The 22,597-nt window shown below is 41.4% G+C and overlaps 1 protein-coding gene across 20 annotated transcripts in view; it reads right to left on the reverse strand.

The window, feature by feature from the left end:
• MACF1 (microtubule actin crosslinking factor 1) overlaps positions 1–22,597 on the reverse strand; it is a 324,410-nt gene that overhangs the window by 180,544 nt on the left and 121,269 nt on the right. For 14 of the 20 annotated variants that reach the window (XM_046661281.1, XM_046661295.1, XM_046661279.1 and 11 more), the window contains exons 2-6: positions 19,706–19,767; positions 8,373–8,462; positions 7,097–7,192; positions 4,753–4,830; positions 773–865 (exon numbers count right to left, since the gene is read on the reverse strand). In XM_046661281.1, coding sequence (XP_046517237.1) covers positions 773–865; positions 4,753–4,830; positions 7,097–7,192; positions 8,373–8,462; positions 19,706–19,767 — 419 coding nt within the window. The remainder of the gene's footprint in view (positions 1–772; positions 866–4,752; positions 4,831–7,096; positions 7,193–8,372; positions 8,463–19,705; positions 19,768–22,597) is intronic. The other 6 variants (XM_046661294.1, XM_046661293.1, XM_046661299.1 and 3 more) reach the window with 1 other exon arrangement.

Here is a 22,597-nt window from a genome sequence, read left to right on the forward strand (position 1 = left end):
GGTGCTTGCTATGAACTGAATGTTTGTGTCCTCCCAAAATTCATATGTTGAAGCCCTGACCCCCAATGTAATGGTATTTGGAGGTGAGGCCCTTGGAAAGTAATTAGGTTTAGATGAGGTCATAAGAGTGGAGGCTCCATAACTATAAGGGATTAATGCCATTATAAAAAGACGAAGAGACATGAGATCTCTTTCTCTTCATGCAGGCACCCAGGAAAGGTCACATGAGGACATAACCAGGAGGAGGGCCCTCACCAAGAACCCATGCCGGCACCTTGATCTCTGACTTCCATCCTCCAGAACTATGAGAAACAAAGGTTTGTTGTTTAAGCTACCCCGTCTATGGTATTTTGTTACAGCAGCTGAAACTAAGATGGTGCTACAATTAACCTGACTTGTCTCAAGATCATTAGAGATGAGGAAAAGTCTACATCAAAGCAGGATTACTCCACCCTTCTAAAGCATCAAAACCTCTCATACTCTGAGTCCCTCAAGAGCCATTATGACTCAGCTGAGCAGACTTTTAATAAACAAACTGCCACTGACAGGGCCAAAATGCAAAGAAGTGAAAAATCCCATTTCATCACGCAAATGATTAGGAAGTTCTGGTTTAGGCTGTTAACAGCCTTGTCTCCAGGCCAATCTTCTTCTTTCCTAACATCCACTCTTACCTTTGGTTCACTGCCAAATACAGAGAAGGAAGCCTCAGTGTGCCCAATGAAGGATATGCCCAAACCAAGCAACAGGGAACCCCAAACTTCACAGCCCCTACCTGGAAGTGCAAAATAATGGTCCAGATCAGGCCCAGGGTCAGCTTGGGGTTGCCATCTGTGATATCATCATTGCGAATATTCACTAGTTTCACCTGAAAAAGAAACAAAAACTGGTCTCAGAGCTCTGTGACTTTTTCTTTTGATTTCAATTTTATAGATTTTCTTCGTTTACATACAGCTAAATTGATTTTTTTGGTGTACAGTTCTGAGTTTTAACACACATATGGATTCGTCTAACTACCACCACAATCAGGATAACAGAACAGTTCCATCACCCCAAAAAGGTGACCTCGTCTTGCCCCTTTGTAGTCAAACCCCGTCCCTACCCCTAACTTCTGGCAACCAATGATCTGTTTCCAGTTTTGCTTTTGCCAGGATGTCCTATAAATGGAATCACACAGTATGTAATCTTTTGATATTGGCTTTTTCATTTGGCACAATGCCCTTGAGATCCCCACCCAAGTTGTGCATGTCTCAATAGTTTGCTGCTTCTTTTTTTTAACTTTTTATATGACATGATACTTACTTTTTTTTTTGAGGAAGATTAGCCCTGAGCTAACATCTGCCACCAATCCTCCTCTTTTTGCTCAGGAAGACTGGCCCTGAGCTAACATCCATGCCCATCTCCCTCTATTTTATATGTGGGATGCCTGCCACAGCACGGCTTGACAAGCAGTGCATAGGTCTGCACCTGGGATGCAAGCTGGCAACCCCAGGCTGCCGAAGCGGAATGTGCGAACTTAACTGCTACACTACCAGCTGGCCCAGTTTGCTCCTCTTTACTGCTGAGTAGTATTCCACTGCATTGACATACTACACTATGTTTATCCATTCATCCACTGAAGGATATTTGGGTTGTTTCCAGGTTGGGGCAAGGATGAATAAAGCACCTATAATCACGTCCAGGTTTTCGTGTGAGCATATGCTTTCATTTTTCTAGGGTAAACTTCTAGGAGAGGGATTTCTGGGTCATATGGTATATGTTTAGCTTTATAAGAAACTGCCAAACTCTTTTTCAGCATGACGGTACCATTTTGCACTCGCACCAGCAAAGCAGCCTTGCAAGCACATGGTGTTGTGAGGTGCTCTTTTATTAAGTCATCACAGCCCTGACTTTTTCTTTCTTTCCCAAGGTTAAGAGAGAGAGATGCCTCTTCTCCCTCACCAGTCTTTGGCCTGCTCTTGCCTCCATTTTCCCTCCTTTGTCAGAGATATCCCCACTTGCTCATGCTTCCCACAGCATCTGCTTTACTCCTAAAACTTCATTTCAATAACACAATGTGCACAGACATACTGGCCCCCCAGCTCCCACCCCCTCTAGGGTGACCAAGTGTCCCCAAATGTTGGAAATTGAGGGGTTTCCTAGGACATGGGATTTTCAGTGCTGAAACCGAGAGTGGCCCAGGAAAACCCCCTATTTCCACCTCAACCCCTGTGAGCCTCTTCTCTCAGAACCTCAGAGTTCCTGTTCAGTTGTGGCAAACTGTGCTTGAGCTGCCCTCCCTTTATCTCTTCAATTAAACTGAAATCTGTGTGTCTTTAAAAAGCCCTAGTGACCTCAAACAGAAGCCTCACTTCTCCCTTACACTAACGGTGACTGGTACTATAGCCTGAATGCGTGTGTCCCTCCAAAACTCACACGTTAAATCCTAACATCCAATCTTATGGTATTTAGAGGTGAGGCATTTGGGGTGATTAGTTTATGAGGGTGGAGCTCTCAGGAAGGGATTAGTGCCCTTATAAAAGAGACCTCAGAGAGCTCCCTCGCTCCTTCTGTCATGTGAGGACACAGCTAAGAGACAGCCATGTCTGAACCAGGATCTCATCAGACACCAAATCTGCCTTGATCTGGACTTCCTAGCCTCCAGAACTATGAGAAATAAACTTGTGTTGTTTGTAAGCCATCTAGTCTATGGTATTTTTGTTATTGCAACCTGAGTGACTAAGCCATCTGGGCAAGTTCTTTTCCTTTTCTATATCTCAGTCTCATCTTCTGTGTATTGAGGGGTGGGAAATGCTGCCCTTCCAGTCTGAGAATGTAGTTTTTCTAATCACGAACAACCCATAGTTGGCAGGTTGGCAGTATCAGCCAAGTCCATATTCCTCACTCCCACCTCTGTCAGCTTTCCCCTTTTATTCTGAAGTCTACCTCCGTTGGCCAAACCACCTTCCAATCACCACTACCCCTTTCCTTGATGACTTCAGCACCTAACTGCTATTATTCTCCTTTCCTACCTCAGCTTCTACCATCTTTCCTGGCAATTTTAACACTCCTCACAATGACCTAAGCATCACCCTATCTGCACAATTCGTCTGCCTTCTCAAACCTGATGACTCATTTTCACTCTACTCTAGATACCACACAGCAAGAACTGTCCTAGAGTTCTCCCTGCCCATCTCTGAGTCCATTGTTCTTACCTGCCCACACTTTCATTCTACCATAGTAACCACATCTCCTTTTGGTCCTTATGTAGACTTCTAGCTAATCAATTCTTCTCAATTTACCTTGTTCATTAAGACCCCCTCTGGCTTCCTCTAACTCCACACACAGACATTTCAATGCTGCTTTCTCCAGTATCCTAAACACTTCTCCTACCACTTTTCATTTGTCAATTTATTTCAACAAATATTTATTAAGTGCCAATTATGGACCATTCATTAAGACAGGAGAAGATAAAAAGGTTAAGAGCATATTCCCTGTCCTCACAGGGTGTATACGCATCAGAGCAAACAGAAAAACAAAAATAAAGGAATAAATGTTATATTAGAAGCAAACTGCTATGGAGCACACAGAAAGAGAATTTCCCAAGTTAATGAGAACTTCTGATAAGAGTGACAAAAATGAACTAACTCCAAAAATATGCATACCATTGAATGTCATCTTGACCCATGCTGTTGCTTGGCAACTGTAGCTATACCAAATATTTTCCATACAACTCTCTCTAATCAGATGAGCTCTCTGCCTCCCTCATCCATCTTCCTCTCCACCACAAACCATATCTGTATCTCTGTCCCTCCTCCCTTCCTTCTCCCTGTATATCAGAAAAAGAGGCATTTTTCTTTTCTTTTTGAAAGAAAAACCACACCAGCTGGGCTCTGGATCTCATTCCTCAGTCCCTGGACTTAGTTCCATCAGTTAGGAAGCAATGGGAGGAAGGATGGTGTGTAGAAAACAGCATGGAGAGTGGAAGAAGCATTAAACTACATGTCAGGAACCTGGGTTGAAGACCCAGCTCCTCTGTAACTCGTGTGATTTGGGGCAGGCCATTTCACCTGTCTAGATCTCAGTGTCCTTATCTGTAAAATAAAGAAACTGGACTATCAGATCTCTAAGGTATTTTCCAGGTCTAACAGTCTCTGACTCTGAACACTCCTCCTCACTCTCATTTTCAGTCTTCCTCTCTTCACTGGCTTCTCCTCCTATGTCTAAAAATGTTTTGCTGTCTTCCTTCCTCATCTAGAGAGGAAAAAACTTCTTTCCCCTTCTTACATCCAGGTCTACCACAATCTAAATACTTTTCTGCTCTATGAAGACTGTTCTCTTAAGTCACCAATGCTTAACAGCTAAGCCCCTTCCCTCCAGCCTGATGTGGCACCACCCCCTCATCTAGTTCTCATGATGACATAGCATTCTGGATTTCCCTCCTGCTGGGTGCTGTACCTCTCTTCCATCTTCTTTGCTGGTTTATTTCTCATCTTCCTTTTGACCTCCACCTAAGGTGTGTCCACAAGGTTCACTTTAGCAGCTTGCTCTTCTCTATTAACACTCGCCTCTCAGGGAGGCCACAAGGTCTATGTAAGGATGACCAAATGATTTGTCCAACCATAACACAATTGCTCACCAGCAAGCAAGACTCAGAACTGGGTCAGTCAGATTTTGCAACTACTGAGGGCTCACTAAGGGTACTGAGAACATTCCTAATGAGGGACCCAATGCCAACATGACCTGGCAGAATGGGAGCACATGGGATATTCTTACCTGTCGCTGCTTTAGGAAGTCCAGGGCAATCTGCACATTCTGCAGCCTATGAAAACGCATCCTGCCCTTTTCCCGGGGCTGCAAACAAACAAAAAAGGGACATTAATTTTAACTACACCAATTTACCCACACAGACCCCGTTCCTCTTTCTTTCCAAGGACTCAAAGACCACAAAGAAGTCCTCATGGTTGAAGCCAGGCGTGGGAGGATTACATAAAGCACTCCTCAACAGCAGGACCTGTGTGTGTTTCACCATGCTTTCTAAGACCTCCAAAATGCCTCGTTTACCCCTATGCATCCTGTGAACACACAGCATGTTTTGACTGCAAATGCTGGATCAGCGCTGCAGCTTCTCTACAGGTTCTTCGTAGCCACACGTGGCAGAACTTGATTCTGGATGTGAGGTTAATGGGAACAAACACTTTGGCTCTATGGCTCCTAAACTCACAGTTAAGAGCTATTGTAAGGGAAGGGTGGAAAGTTCCAATTGCATACTGCACAGTAATGGACAGAGCCAATCTTACAGCAAACCTGGCAAAAGAAGCCAGAGGTAGCTAATTTTATACTGGTTTTATGAGGAGTTACACATGCTCAATAAACAAGTGAAAAAAATCCAAAATGAGAGGCAAAAATCAGGAAGAAACCTATTTTCCAGGAAGGTAGATGTCAATGTAGGGAGGCTACCGTTTTCCTCAGTATGAAATATCCAGAGCAAACAAAATCTTGTACGGCTATTCAACATGATACTTTAAAGAAGGGTATTTTCTGCCAGGCACTCAATCCTGCATGTCATACAAGCTGCCAGAGAGAAGACCATCTCCATCCGGTGCCTCTAATGCCATGTCCACAGTTCAATTACTATCCATCCAAAAGTACATGAGATCCGTTTGCCCAACAAGTACATGCAGGGATGGCCAACTACCTCTGGAATGTTTTCTTGGGCTCACTTTCCAATGTTGCTTTTATTTTACCAAAACTGGGACTAAAACCTCTCTCACTAGATTATATCTAGTTCATTTGTAAGTGTCGAATTGGTACTAATTAAAGGTTGATAAAACATAAGGTTGCAGGCCAGCCCTGGTGGCCTAGTAGTTTGGTTTGGTGCGCTCCACTTTGGCAGGCTGGGTATGATTCCTGGGTGTGGACCTACACTACTCATCTGTTACTGGCCATGCTGTGGTGGAAGCTCACATACCAAAAAAAGAGGAAGATTGGAAGCGGATGTTAGCTCAGGGTAAATCTTCCTCAGTAAAAAAAAAAAAAAAAAAAGGAAATTTATTAAAAAAAAATTATATATATATGATTGCTCTGCTATAGGTGCTCACACAGAGGAAACATTCCCCCAAGTTGAAATGGGCAAAAAGTAACCCAACACATGGAAAGATAAGGGTGGAAGCATCTCTTTGGCTGCCCCCCCAACACTTCTAAGCAACACTCCCAAACCAGGATAATCTATAGATGATGAGGCCTCTCTGGGATAACTTCCTGAGACAAAGGTTTAGGAAAACTCCTTTTAGCAAGAACCTCTTCTCAGCCATTTCAGCTAAACTAATTGTGAATATGGCTTAGAGGATGACAGAGCCTGTGAAGCTGAAGAGTCCATGGCAATCGGAAGGGAGATCAATGAAGTAAAAAGAGGACTTTAAGAGGACAGGGAATGGGGATATTGCCTAGTCCGTTTCTGGAGAAAAGTCATGGGCTATAATTTATAGCCTGCAAGCAGGAAATGCCCCTCTTACACATGCTAATCTTTACTCCTATGCACTCTCCACCAAAAATAAGTACTCTTAAGAACATGCAAGTTAAATCTCTGCCCTCCACAGCAACTAGAGATATTATTGACCAAGGCAGAGTATCTTCCATGCAGTGAGTGATTTGCAAACAACAGGCTGTTTTGAAAACAAACGACATGGTGTGTGGTGAGAACCTAGAAGCTAGAGAGGTGGGGAGAGAGTACTAGTTAGTCTGGAGTGTGGAGCCATAAGCAACAAACTGTCATGCTGTCAACTAAACTTTCCACAATTCTGCAATCTGGACTCACACAACACAGCAAGGCCACCAGAAAGCTATGGGTCTCCAGGTCACAAAGGACTTGACACCTCCAAACACCACTATTCTTTTTGTGCCAACCATTCTCAGATAAGCAAAACAACTCCCACTCCAGGATCATCTACTATGGCAAGAGGCACAATTAGTTTTAACCACTTTCTTTGGGACCCAAATTCCCAGGTGGATAGGGAAAAAGGCAACTGGTAACTAAGCTACTTGGAGACCTAGAGAACCTCAGACTCTCTGATGGCCCTGCAGTGCCAGCTGGGAAGCTGGCATCCCCAGGAGGACCTACTACATCATCATCATCTTCCTCCTCCTGCTCCTCGCTGTTTGTATGGCGCCAGGAGGGCATGCTCACCAGACGGAGGGTCTTCAGCCCTGCTGGCTCCTTTGGTCACAAACCAAGGCAAAGAGATGACAGAGTAACAGGAAATTCACAACACAAAAATGAAAAGGAAATGAATGCAATGTTAAAAAAAAAAAAAGATTAAAATAAATATGAAAACACCCTTCCATTTCCAAAAAGATGCAAAATCAAATTAACACCCGAGTAGATGGTTATATTAAACTCTTCTTATATTGAAACACATCTTCAGCTCTCGATGGTCACCTACCCTCTCTGCTTTTGTGAATCAACTAAAGGAGAAAGAGTTAATGAGAATAACCATGAAAGAGATATTTGGATGGTTTTTGGCGAAAAGATGATATCCCAAGAAGATCTCCATAAACACCTGTAGGCTTTTAAAAGTCAGGAAAAGAAACTAGATTGTGTACAAAACTAACCTGTTTTGTATGCAATGTCACCAAAAAGGATCACCTTTCAGTATAAAATCACTGTAAGTTCAAATATACCAGCCAAATTGCCCAAATATAATTCTGTGAGCACTGACCAGTCAAGTCCAGCACAGTGCAGGTGAAATTCTGATTACTTATGAGATTTATAAATGAGGGCCAGAGAAGATCTAGAATTCACCATGTACTGGCTGTGCTAATAAAAGTGTCTGTCAATTTTAGGCTACTAAAAATTACAAAATTAACTCTACTGTAAGGCAACAAAGATATGAAACCAAAACAAAGGGCCCAGGGGAAGCCAAGCCCCAATCCTCGAAGAAGTTGAATACTTAGGGATTGAAATCTAACGTGCCAAATTCTGTTCTTGAAACAAAAAAACAAGGACTAAGAATTCACCAGAGGCAGTAAGTGGGCTGGGCTTCCCAGATCACTAAAGCTGCGCACCTCTTCAGGTCTCTCTTTCTTTACAGATGTTTCCAATATTCAACTCCGGACTTTTCTAAATGAAAAGTATGTTGTCTATGACGCCAGAGACAGCAAGGAACTGCACAGGTTCACCTGCTTCTATTAGGCTCATATAAGAAACAATGGGCCCACAAGTGAGGTTATTTTGATGCTGCAAACAAAGCGAATATAGAAACTATCACCTGACAAGCCAAGAGGCTCAGGCAGGATTTGCCCTTAGATACGTGGACATTTCTCACAAGCAATGTTTAATATGTTGTTAAGAGGGCCACACCTGTGGGGTCACTCAGTAGGAGAAGAGAGAAGCTCACCAGTTTGATGCCCGAGAGGACCTCCAGCAGAGAGATCAGGTTATGGCCATCCCGTAGATCTTCATAAAGATCATTGATGTGCTTGCGGACCTGTGCAAGAGAGTGAAACAGACTGCTTTTTATTTGATCTTGAATTATTTTATTATCTACACAAGACTCTCTGGTTCTAAGTAAACATGAATTAAAGAATTTGAAACTGGAAACAATAATAAAGTTCAGGAATTTTCAGGTCGGAGTACAATGCATGAAATTGAAATACTTACGGAAATGTGTGTGTTTTTTAGACTGAAGCCAGATCTATTACACACTGTAGCCAACTCTGAACAATAGCCTAGAAGTTTGGACCAGGAGATGGGGAGTCTTAATCATCCTGAAACACCTCAGGAATTACTAAGGACCAAAGTGTGATACAATTGCCAATGATGCACAGATGAGTCCAGCCAGAGGCAACTTTCCAGAGTGCTACAAAGAAAACTAAAATGCTAGGTACCCAGTGTTTCATACAGTTACCTCTAATGTAACCCCTCTCTTACCAAATATTTCTGAAGCAAATTTGAGGATTATTTTCTTTTTGGGAAAAAGAATTCCAATTTTATAACTGAAACTGTGGAAAAACAAATCTCTCTTTGGAAAAATGTGTAGTTAAAGTCAAACACTGTGCTAAATGCTTTACATGCCATCTCATACACCCCTCACATCTATAAGGCAGGTATTATTATCATTCTTATTTTGCACATGAGGAAACAAGGCACAAAGAGGTTAAGTAATTTGCCCAAGGTCACAAGTGGAAAAACTGGCCTCAGTTTGGTCTTGCTGATTTTGGTCTTGGTCATTAACTACTATACTTTTATCAGCCATAATCTCATTTGATCTATTTAATCCAAACAACTGCCCTGTACCATTTATTTATTACCCTTATTCCACAGGAGAAACCAAGGAAGCTGAGGCTTTGAGCAGTTAAGGTCATATAACTTTAGTAATTGGCAGTCAGTCTTCTGATTCATTCCAAGTCTAGTGACAACTTCATTGAGTTGACATTCACAACACTGAATTATAAGACTTGTGGAAATTATAAGGAAAAGATTCATTTTCAACACAAATAATTTTCTAGACAATAATAAAAATGGCTACTTTCAGAAACAGTGGACTTCTAATGACTGGAATTTTTCAAGCAGAGATTAGGATATTGGGATTTCTACATTTGAGTGGAAAACTGAATTATAGTCCTTTCCAATTGTAATCATCAAGCATTCAAATTAGAATGAGAATCAGAAAAGATGAAGACAGGAAATATCTGGGAAGACTTCCTGGAAGAGAAAGGACTTGAAGAATTAGAGAATGTTTTTATAGAAAGAAGATGAGAAAACCTCACAAAACAAGGTATAGAGGCGGAAATATGCAAGGTATGTTCGTATGTGGCATGTGTGTAAGAAGGTGATGGGTAGATTACCCAACTGGAGAAAATGATTCATGAAGTGGACAATAGCATTCAAATATTGAAAGAATATTTCTTCAATTTTTTGTGCTATTCACGATGTACTGGCTATAGATATGACACATTTTTTAGTTTAATCTGCAATATTTACATTTTCTCCAACACTTTAACTCTAGACAATGAACAAAACAATACATTTAGCCCAGACTTGTAGCGTTTGTTGATTTCCATGGTGTAAACACTATCACCATGACCAATTTCAAGCTACTGATACAATATTACTAAATGCGATGGTGGGAAGAAATGCACAGTAGCATAGCATTATATAGTATTTCCATCAAGGAGACACAATAGATATAATTAACCTCAAGAGCATAGACCATAACAACATGTAGTAAAATAATTATGAAGTGATGTGTTTTGAGTATTAAGTTTATTTTAAATATAATTTATTTAATTGTAACTTTATATGATTTAATTTTTAATAATGGCTGTGATTAGCAAGCAGCTCACAAATTCCCCAAAATTTAATATTTGGCTCTCGTGAGCCCATGTAAACTGGCTCCAGCACACCAGTGGCTCCAAGATTTCAAGACCTCTTCCTCAAATGGGTTCAAGGCTTCAAGCCTGGGGCCTGGAACAACCACAGTGCACCATTAACAGAAATAAGCAGGGGCCGGCCCGGTGGCACAGCGGTTAAGTGTGCACATTCCATTTTGGCGGCCTGGGGTTTGCTGCTTCAGATCCCGGGTGCGGAGATGGCACAGCTTGGCAAGCCATGCTGTGGTAGGCATCCCATGTATAAAGCAGAGGAAGATGGGCACAGATGCTAGCTCAGGGCCAGTCTTCCTCAGCAAAAAGAGGAGGATTAGCAGCAGTTAGCTCAGGGCTAATCTTCCTCACAAAAAAAAAAAAGAAGGAAAGAAAGAAGCAGGTCATGAGGGGTGTAAAGGGAGTGGATTTGATAAGTTCAGTTTTAAATATGTTGAATTTAAAATGGCAGCAAAGGAACTACAAATGGAAATGTTCTTGAACCAGCTGGAAATATTAGCATTCAATTCAGGTCAGCTGAGAATTTAAGTTTAGAAGTCATGTGCACAGAGGTGCTAGCTAGAGACATGGGAAATGTTGGGCTTTCTGGGTTAGGGGCAAGAAGAGCAGAGCGCTAAGGACTGAGCCTGGGGGAATAGCCTAAATTAGAAGGCAGGAGATGGAAAAGCAATCAACAAAGGACGGGGTGGGGGGGGCGGGGGGGGGGTGCACAGGGAAGCAGTGAGAAAGGGACGCAAAAAAAGCAAGAAAGCGTAAATCAAGGAAGGGATGGTCCCAGTATCTAATGCTACACGACAAGGAGGATGAGGGCTAACAAAAGGTTTTCTAATTTTCCGACAAAGAAGAATGTGTTTTTTGTGAGAATAATTTTCTAGAGAGAGGTGGAATGAAAATCAGATTATAAATGAATGGGAGGTAAAAGAAAAAAAGTCAAAAAGGGTCAGCCTGATGGCACAGCAGTTAAGTTCGCACAATCCACTTTGGCGGCCCAGGGTCTGCTGGTTCGGATCCTGGGTGTGGACCTACGCACTGCTTGTCAAGCCATGCCATGGCAGGCGTCCCACATATAAAGCTGAGGAAGATGGGCACAGATGTTAGCTCAGGGCCAGTGTTCCTCAAAAAGAAAAAGTCTCAAGAGAGTATTTGGGGTTGGCCCCATGGCCAAGTGGTTACGTTCGTGCACTCCACTTTGACAGCCCAGGGTTTCGCAGGTCTGGATCCTGGGCGCGGACATGGTACTGCTCATCAGGCCATGCTGAGGCGGCATCCCACATGCCACAACTAGAAGGACCCACAACTAGAATGTACAACTATGTGCTGGGGGGATTTGGGGAGAAAAAGCAGGGGGAAAAAAAGAAGAGACGACAATAAGGGATTTATTTTTGATAACTAAGACCTGAACACAGGGTATAAAAATTGAGAGTGGGCATCGAATAATTATTTAAATAAATTATAGTAGGGTTGAGGACCAAGTGAGATCATGTTATCAACAGGATGCTCAACATCACAGAATACTGAAAAGAAAAAGCAGGCACTCTGAAATGTGAAGTTAATTTCACATCATGGCCCCAGTATCTCTTCGTGAAAATTCCAGTTACACTTTATACCTGTGAATAGCAAAATTCAACCATTTTACAAGAAACTTTGATGAAAACTAGCTTATTATGTCTCTCAGTCTTTGTCTGACTATAATAACAAAATAACTATGAAAACCAGCAGAGAGATATAGTCAGAGGTAATGGGGAAGGGGAGTGTACTCAGGTTTTGTCCCTGGAGTATTTGCAACAACAGAGAACAGTGGTCTGTTTCTGACGCACATTGGACACAGCTCTGCCTAGAGAAGGAAAAAGAACTAGCTAACATTTACTAGTGCTTCTATGCCAGAAATTTTTCAGATGCAGAGATGGGATTTGAAGGGCTCCATTAACATCCCAATATCACACAGCTAATAAATGACCAGGTCAATCAAATCTAGGTCTGTCCCATTCTATAGTCTTCACCTCTTCTGCACATACCAGGTTACTTCTTGAAAGTTTTCCACAAATCTCTTGAGAAAAAGTCCAGTGGAGCAAGCACCAGAAGTTTTGGAGGCAGCCAAGTGAAGCCAAGAGTGCTCAGGAATCATAAATACGTATGTTTCTTTCCAACAAATAATCATTCTATTCTGTCAACAAATAAGATGAGTGAAAAATTTCAACCATCCAGGTCCTTGCCTGCCTGCAGACCCTGTGAAAATCACTGTCAAAATTAGTGAATGTGTCCAAAGAATATATACAAATGGCTAACAAACTCATGAAAAGATGCTCAATATCATTAGCCATAAGGAAAATATAAATCAAAAAAAACAGTGAGATACCACTTCACGCCCACTAGGATGGCTACAATCAAAAAGATAGGTAATAAGCTTTGGTGGGGATGTAGAGAAACTGGAACCCTCATACACTGCTCGTGGGAATGAAAATGGTACAGCTGCTTTGGAAAATGGTCTGACAGTTCCCCAAAAGGCAAAACACAAGTTACCATATGACTCAGTAATTTTACTCCCAGGTATATATACCCAAGAGAGTTGAAAACACGTCCAGAAAAAAACTTATACATTTTTGAAAGAATGAATGTTCAGAGTAGCATTCATTGTTCATAGCAGCAAAAAAGTAAAAATAACCCAAATGTCTATCAATTAACAAATGGGTAAACAAAATGTGGTATCTAAGGATTTATAAGAATTTATAACATGGATGAGCCTTGAAAACATTATGCTAGGTGAAAGAAGCCAGTGACAAAGGAAAGGACCACATATTGTACGATTCCATTTATATGAGATACAATAGGCAAATCTGGAGAGACAGAAAGTAGATTGGTGGTTGCCTAGACCTGCGGGAGGATATGCAGAGATCATGGGTGATGACTAAAGGGTACAGGGTCTCTTTTTGGGGTGATGAAAATGTTCTAAAATTAGTTATGGTGATGGTTGCACAACTCTGTGAATATACTAAAAGCCACTGAATCGTATACTTTAAATGGGTGAATTGCATGATATGTGAATTAAATCTCAAAAAAGCTATTTTTAAAAATTAATGAATGACTACATTTTCAGAGACCAAGCCCATCCTAACCCAGGCCAACCCTCCCTAACTGCCACGCATTAATAAGCCAAGGAAATTCTGCTCTCCCAATTTTTTAAAGCTTGGCCTGAAGTTATGAAAAAATAAACAGCTTCCTCCAACTTCTGAGTGGCTTTAGCAAAGGGAATAAATTGCACTTAAGTGCTTAGACTCAGACTCTGAGCCCGAAGGGATTTTAATGATTACTTAACTCTAACACTCTCAGTTTACAGATGAGAAAAGCATTGCCCAGAGAAGTTAAATAACCTGTTAGATCATTTAGCTGAGAACTGTCAGACCACTGTCTTCTGACTCCAAATTCAGTGCTCTTTCTCTTCACAAGGCTTCCATAATGCTTGAAGAGTCAATATGACATATTATCAACATTATGAAATTATAAGAGGAACCCCCCACAAAAGAACCAAGGATTATCATGTACCATTCTTTGATACCTGTAAAAAAACCTGATCTAGCAAAGCTTTCTTCTGAAACTCTTAAAAGAAAACATAAACAGCTCAGTTTCCTTGATCCAAGCTACACTGAAGAGCAATAAACAGGTCTAAGGAGAAAGTTTTAAAGTGAAGAGTATGTTATTTATTCTCATCTACACTTATTAAAAGATACAAGGAAATTGAGAGCAAGCCTGGTAACTTCGGATGGATTTCTGAATTTATATATTTCTCAACTATAAGAGGGAAATTCCACATTGATTTGATGGCCAAATTTATCATCGAGGAAAAGCCTAATACTAAAAAACAGATTAGAGTTGGCCTAGACTTTTCACTCGGGAAAGAACTGCTCAAACGCAGGGAATAAGAGTAGAGGCTGGGAATCCCTGCTGGATAAAGCAGAGTGAAAGAGGGAAGCAAAGCATGAGGCTCTTTGCCGTTAAGAATTCTCTTGTCTCTCTGATTTGAGAATTCCTTATGTTTTGAAGAATCTAACAGTGGTACCAGCCAAACTTGATTAACAAAGATTCCCTGAGGATGACTAAAATCCACAAAGGGTAATTTTACTTAATAGGCAGGCACTTATGCATGCATAGGGAGTAGACAATGAAAGCCCAAATGTAGGCTCAAAACTTTGTGGGGCTTGAGATGTGTTTAGAGTGAAATCAAGCCCTGAAAACTCAGGTCCAGGCAGAGAAAGCTATGAACCATCACCATATGGTCACACTTGGACAACAAAGACAACGCTCCTCTCCTCTGCGTCTAACCAGCACTACTTTGTCAACCTTAAATTAAACTCCACTGCCAGGCTCCTCCTGACCTTTCCCACAGACAAGAATAAGCAAAGAGGTGTAAAAGTCCACAGTGTTTAGGGAGCAGTGAGTTGTGTCATGTGGCTCAGCAGAGACGGCACAGCGGAGATGGCACAGGGGAGAGTGCCTGGAATCAGCAGAGCTATCTAGTACCCCGTGTGCAATCAGAGAACCTCAGACAGACAAAAATTGAGAACATTAGTAAAAATTTGGAGTTTGAAAACTTTTGCTGGGTTATCTGAAATTCTTAACTAAAATTCCAGGAAGGCCAGTGATTCTAGATTACACACATGAATAAAAATGGGAAGAGCTATTCCATATGCTAGATTAAATATTGGCCTTTCCCTTCTACCTATTAACCTCTGAAGGCAATAGGAACTGACCAGAAAAGGCATTTTTCCTCCTTCTCAGGAGCTCATGTTCTCAGTTCTATCTAATCCTCTCATCCTTTCTTGAAGTTCTCTTTGGGGAGATATACTTTATCAGCTACCAGGACCTAGAGATATGGCAAGGATAATTTAAATAAAACCTCATTTAAAACTCTAGATTTTTCTTTTTGATAGTTCTGGCATATAAGCAGAACTCTTGGGTTTACAGGCTTGCATTCTAAATTAAGTTATTTATATATTTCAGAAGCTTACATTCTTAACAAGTCTCTTTTAAGACTGGACCAATACTGTTCTTAAATAACACAGAGAAATTAATTTGCTTATTCCAGAACAAATTGTTTCCCAAAGAGATATTTGGGAATCCAAGAGATTCTAGGTTAACTAAATCTAGAACTTGAGAGCCTTGGTTGTTTTGTTCTTATATCAGTCCGCCTGCCAATGGCAACATTAATCTGGGTGTACTTGGGAAATAAAATGAAGGATGCTTGAGTTATAAAAACAACTCTCGAGCCCTAAGTCTCAGCCCAAAGTTCAAAGAATTCCAGTGTGGAGCAATGATTCTGATTAGCAGTGAATCTCTCTCTGAAATATCCCAAGATGAGAAAATGCTGTTGGAATTGTAAGGCTGAGGGCTGGAGAAGAGATGAAAAATAGCCAGGGATTTAAGTAAAGCTCTGGCTGGCCTCCAATTTCTAACAATGCTATGATGTGTTTGTCTAGTTTCTCCCTCCCTGGGCCTCCTGTCATCACACAGCACTGAGGCAGAGGTCCAACAGGCAACATCAGCTACAAATGAACAGCAGGGAACCACGGCACTTATATTCAACTACAAAGTTTAGGGAGACAAGCTTGAGGCAGGAAAAAGTCAGTTCTTCCATTGTCAGAGATGAAGTATGAAAGCAGAATGAGTTGGGGACATATTTAGTAGAAAGAACAAGTAATTTTGGTCAGAAGGCTCATGACTTATCCTTAGCCCCATTCTTCACTAGCTATATGATCTTGGGAAAGTCACTTCATCCTTCTAATTCTCAATTTCCTTAGTTGTGAAAATTGAGAGGATAAAATACCTTTATCTCCTTCAGGGTTATTAGAAGGATCAAGTCAGATAAGAACGTGCTTTGTAAGCTATAAAGCACTACCGAAATATTATTTACTCACGGGAACAAACACCTATATTGGATACTTCTCATGTCCCGGGTGCAGGACTTCATACGACAGTAGCACAATACGGTCCTAGCCCTCGATGAGCAGGAGACTAAAGTGTGAACACACAAGGCATCTCTTCAAAGTGGTATGGAACAGAGGTAGAGTTGCAATTTATTTAGTCTGAGGAATGGAGGTCAGAGGGTCAGAAACTGGAGCTGGGCCTTGAGAGGTTGAGTGGGTAATGGCCAGGCAGAGAAGGTCAGTACATGCATTCTAGGGAAAGAGAAATTAATAAGCAAAGAAGTGTGAAAGTACACAGTATTTAGGGAACAGTGAGTTGTTTCATGTGGCTACAGCACAGGCTACACAGGGGAGAATGCCTGGAAACGAAGCTGGACAGGTTGGAACCACGTTGTGAAGGGCTCTGAATCATGACAGAGTTACAGGTCATCAAACTAGAGGCAACTGGTACACACTAAAGGAATTGGAGAACAGCACATTTTTTCTCCTTGTCTCTCCCCCTTCCTTCTTTGTCTTGATACTAAAAAAATAAGACACAGGGGCTGGCCCCGTGGCCGAGTGGTTAAGTTCGCGCGCTCCGCTGCAGGCGGCCCAGTGTTTCGTTGGTTCGAATCCTGGGTGCGGACATGGCACTGCTCATCAAACCACGCTGAGGCAGCGTCCCACATGCCACAACTAGAAGGACCCACAACGAAGAATATACAACTATGTACTGGGGGGCTTTGGGGAGAAAAAGGAAAAAAATAAAATCTTTAAAAAAAAAATTAAAAAAAAAAAAATAAGACACAATACCTGCCTTCAAGTTACAATCTAGCAGAAAGATAAATGCTATAGGTGTTATAACAGAAGGACATAAGGAGTACAGTGAGGGCACAAAGAAAAGGGCTGTCAATTCCTTTATGGGAGAGTCAGAAAAATATTTATTGAGGAGGTGTTAAGTCGGTGTTATCCAGGCAGAACAGAGTTGTGGAAGGTATTCCAAGCAGAGGGAACAGGATGAGCAAAGATACAGAGTCATAAAATAGCAGGGCACATAGTTCAGCAAGAGCTTAAGGTATGAGGGGAATTTGACACTAGGAGCCTGGAAAGGTAGGCAGAAGCCAGGGCCAGTACTGCGAAAGTTAAGAGCACAGGTTCTAGACTTCAGGTTGCCTGAATTCAAAAATTTCAGTTCTGCCTCTTTCTAGTTGTGTGATTTTGAACAGGTTACATAACCTCTCTAAACCTCATATTCCTCACTGATAAGATGGGAATATTAACAGAATCTACAGCATAAGGTTTAAATGAGATAAGATAAATGAAGGATTAAATGAGATAACCCATGTAAAAGACTTAGTACAGAATGTCTGATTTATAGTTAGTACTCAACAAACTATTATTACTATTATCATTATCATTGCTATTATAGAAAACTTTATTAGGAAGCTATCATAGTGGTCAAGGCAAGGGATGAAGAGACCCTGGACTAGAACAGAGGTAATGGGGATGGAGAAGAGAAGTCAGATGCAAGCATCTTTCTGAGTTGAAAGTGATTGATTGGAGTTGGTGACAAGGGAGACATGATGGGCAGGATTGAATATAGTGTGATTCTAGATTCCTAACTTGGACAGGTAGGTACGTGAGTGAAAATATTTGTCAATTTGGGATGTGTTGAATATAGGATATGTCTGGGTAACATCCAGATGAACATGTCAAGTACACTGTGAGATGTACAGGTCTTTGGCTTAGGAAATACAGGAAAAGTGTCTATTAATTACCTCCCCATCCATATGTTATAGTTTGAAAACTGCCCTCACCTGCAGTCCCATTAAACACGTGGCCCTAAGGAGCCATGTTTGATTTATATAACCATCTCTGTGGCCATAGTTTACTGAACTACATATGGACACCTGACCTATGCAGAAAAAGAAAACTCCAGCCAATCAGATTTTTTGTGTTTGTGTATTCAGAATCGTGTAGCCACAGGGGTTTACATCAGCACATGAGGCATAGCCACCACGGCTCACACACAAACAATGGGAAATGCAGAGAAATGAATGTAGGAGACATATAGAAATAAATAAAAATTAAGGACTACAAGGCCTCATAAAAACGGAAGGAGAGAGCAGCTGCCTGGTAACGTTTAGTGTTCATAAAGCCCAGCTGCATCCAGACAGCAGATGCTGTGAGATCACCCTGTACCCTTTTCTACTCGTGCTTCCTTGCATTCCATGCAACCAGGCGATCCCTGTGACTAACACAGGAGAGACGGCCAAAGGAAAATAGAGAGAACAAAACCAGAAAATGGCCAAGGTTAGGAGCCTGGGGAACATCAACATGGAGGAGTCAGAGGAAGAAAAGCCAGTGAAAGACACAGGGAAAAGGCATAGAGGGAAGAGGTAATTCAGGAAAAGCAGCATCCTAGGAGCCAATGTAAGAGAGAGTTTTAAGGAGAAGTAGGTTAGTCAACAGTCTCAAGTGCAGGGGCCAGCCCCATGGCCTAGTGGTTAAGTTCCACATGCTCTACTTTGGTGGCATGGGTTCAGTTCCCGGGCATGGACTACATCACTCTTCAGCAGCCACGCACTGGTGGTGACCCACATACAAAGCAGGAAGATTCGCATGAATGTTAGCTCAGGGCAAATCTTCCTCAGCAAAACAAAACAAAACAAAACAAAAAACAGCATCAACTGCTACAGAGAAATCAAATAAGAAGAAAATAAAACTAAGTTACTGGATATGGCAATTAAAAGGTCACTGGAGACCTTTCCCAGAGCAGTTATCATTATAACTCAAAATTATTTGAATTAATCGAGTAATTATTACATAATATTCAAAAACTTTGTTTTCAAAACTTGACTGCTACATTAGTCATACTATTCATCCTTAGGTTGGTCTTTAACATGCCTCTGCCTTGGTTTCTCCTACATTTAAAAATAATAATAAAATCTCCCCCAAACCCTGGCCATTCTGGAAGTGCTTTGTATCTTAAACTGCATGGTAGTTATACACGTATATACACACATAAAAATTCATTAAACTAAACATTTAAGTTTCATGTACTTTAAGAGACAGAGGGAACAAAATCCCCTCTGCGCCATCCTTACAAACTAATCAGATTGAAAAATTAAACAAAGGGGCTTTTAAATATTGTAAAGCTAGGAGCAAAGCATTCTTTGAATCCCAGAAATCACCCCATGGTATCCTCAACCTCAGCCTTCTGGGGTAATGGCATGTACTACTGTCCTTGCCAAGAAATTGATTAGTAAAAGTTTCCACACTGTTATGACTATATTCATTAAAAAAAAAGAAGAAGAAAGAAAAAGTCATGTGTATCTCCACCGACCCAAGCACATGGCAAGCAATCTAAACTATCTGAGAGAAGGGACTGATAGATTCAGACTAATACAGCCAGAGGTGCCAGCGTAGCGTCTATGAAGGAGTCCTACCTTCATCAGGTGCTTGTTGACCCACTTGGTGAACGTCTTCTTTTGAACGCGGTCCCGTTCATCTGTAAAGGAAACACACAGAAGGCACTGGCTTAGCACTATCCGGGCAACAAGTTCCTATACTGCTGCCTTGCCCACACCCCAGCTTCTCCAGGATGGTAGAGGCAGCACAGAACTGTGAAACAGCGTCTTATTGTGGGGAAGGTTGGCCTGCCTGAACTTCCTCTTCTATTCTGACCATGTTGTCACTTTACAGATTAGACAGAATCACATGCCTCAAAAATCATGCCATGGCAAGGTCTCCTTAGCATCATAATTCTCTGGGGAGCAAAGTGATACCCTCCTCCACAGCAAGCTCCAAAAACTCAAAGCTGTAAATACCACCAACAGAAGGGGTGGAGTGGCCTTGGGATTTGGGGCGCTCATATTGCAGTGGGTAAATCTCACTCTTCATACACCAATCTTCCTGATCAATGCTCTACTCCCACCCTTTCCTATCCTAGTACTTCCTTCATTCCAATTTTCTCACCAGCCATTACCAACCAGCCAAACTCGCAAAGCTGACCAGTTTATCCTCACTGCACATCTCCTTCCTCCCTCCCTTCCTTCTCCCAAGTCTCAGAGAGCCGCCATTTCTTTGTAGGCAAACTCTCCTTCATTCTCAGTTTTGTTCACCTCTTTAACAGAAACATGACTGTCAATACTTGACAATAACTGCTCCACAGAGGCCTGTCCTGCAGAAGATTCATTTTCTCCCACAACTGCCAATTCCCCAGAGCCACTTCCACACCACTGATCCATCAGCCCCACTCCTCTGCTGTTTGAAGCCCATTCTATCCCCTATACCATCTTCTTCCAATCAACCTCACCATCATCAACCATTCCCTGCTGTCTGCTCCCCTCCACATGGCAGAACTACCTTAACCTTCCCTGACAACTTGGTTCACATTTATCCTCTCCACTTGTATCCTCCGGCATCATCCTCTAATTACTTCAACATATATGCTGACAATATATCTGACCTTACTTGGCTCCACTGACCTCCATCTCCAATTCATATCTGGCCACCACACTACCACATGCTGGGCCTCATTCCTTCTCCAAACACACCTACTTAGCAGTCATCTTTATCAGTCTCTCATACCTCCTAATAATTCTCAACTTTCAATCACTACTCCATTCTTATTTTACTCTATTTATTAAGGACATCTGAGATTACCCTAGTCTATGCTAGATAACATGATTAGGCAGTTCAAGGCTGCCACCACTAATACCCCAGGGACTCTCACCCGCCTAACCTTCTACTATTACATTCACCATGACAGTCTCTAAACCTGAATTACCACCACTGGTAATTTTTCTCCAAGTAGTAGCACATTTAAGAAAGTGGCAGAATTATATAAATCTAGTTCATTAGTAATTCATACAAACTTCACTTAGGTTTCTCTCCCTACTGCCCAGTTACTCTCTTCTTACTGATTCTCTAGTAAAAGCCACATAAGTACCATTCCAAACAATGCCAACACTCTCTCTCCACTTCCAGGTGAATGCACTGTATCTACTTACTTTTCTGGGTTGATAGCCATTCAGTAAGCACTCCCTCATCTGTGTCTCTGGTCTTATTTTCCCATTCTTTTCAGCCTTGAATCCTTTCCTGTTTTGCAAGGAACAATTATCTCTTCTTGCTATAGACCACAGAATTTAGGAATTAGAATGGACCTTAGAAGTTATCTCCTCTAATTGCCTGCTGATACACCAATCCCTTCAACAACAAAGAATCATGTATTCAGAGTTGAAAGGCCTGCCAAAACTTGCACATGTTTACAATATTCTCGACACTTAAAACTTAGAGAATTTACTACTTCATAAGGTAACACCAATTTAATAGTTCCATAAAGTGTCATAATCTGCTTCCTTGTAAATTCTGCCTACTGGCTCTCATTTGGTACTGTTAGAAGTTTTTTTAAAGTCTAACCTATTTAAAGTCACTTAATAGAGTCCTGTATGTATTTGAAGCCAGGATTTTTATTAGATTTGACCACTGTCATTTCAACATATTTTGATGTTTTGATCTTTTTAGACGCTGATTCAGTTATTTAATATCTTCATCATCCTTTTCAAACCTGTCATCTGCAGACTGAATCAGAATCAGCTTGCAAGTACAGTCTTATCTAAATCACTGACACTTTGCTCATACTGTTTCTGTTCTCTTCACGATATGCTACTCTTTTCCTCTCTATGTCTCCAAATGCTATTTATTCTTTAAAATCCAGCTCATTTATTCACTCGTTTATTCTTTGAATAAATCTTTATTAAGGACCTGGCTGCTTAGAACAGCCTGTGTTACACAAAGTCACAGTCCCTACCCTTTAAAAGAGATGACAGCCCAGCAGAGAAGAGCAATAACTTCAATGCAGTTTGATAAGTGCTATAACAGAGGTAAGCATAGAGTGCCCAAAAACATCAGAGAAATGGTTACGCCTACCTGAGTAGGGGAGGGAAACAGGGGAGGTTACTGAAAGTTTCCAGATGAGTGACTCTAACTAACGTTAAAAGATGAGTAGAAGTTAGCCAGAAAGAGAAGGGAAGGCACGAAGTTATTACATGAAGTTTCATCTAATGCAAATCCATGGAGAAAAGACGGAGCTTATGTTCAGAGACCTGCACAGAATTAAGGATGTGTATTAGGTAATGGTGAGACTCGATAGGATGTTAGGGCTAAATCATGACCTTCCAGGACAAGCTGAGTTCAAACTTTATCGTCACGAAAATGGTAAGGGGAAGGAAAGGGGAAGCACTGAAAGATTTTAAATAGGAGAACGACATGATCAGATTTGTGTTTAAGAAAAATTACTCTGGCAGCCTTTCCTGACAATTCCAGTTTTCAATAGT

The sequence above is a fragment of the Equus quagga genome, chromosome 5 (genome assembly GCF_021613505.1).
Source record: "Equus quagga isolate Etosha38 chromosome 5, UCLA_HA_Equagga_1.0, whole genome shotgun sequence".
Taxonomy (NCBI): domain Eukaryota; kingdom Metazoa; phylum Chordata; class Mammalia; order Perissodactyla; family Equidae; genus Equus; species Equus quagga.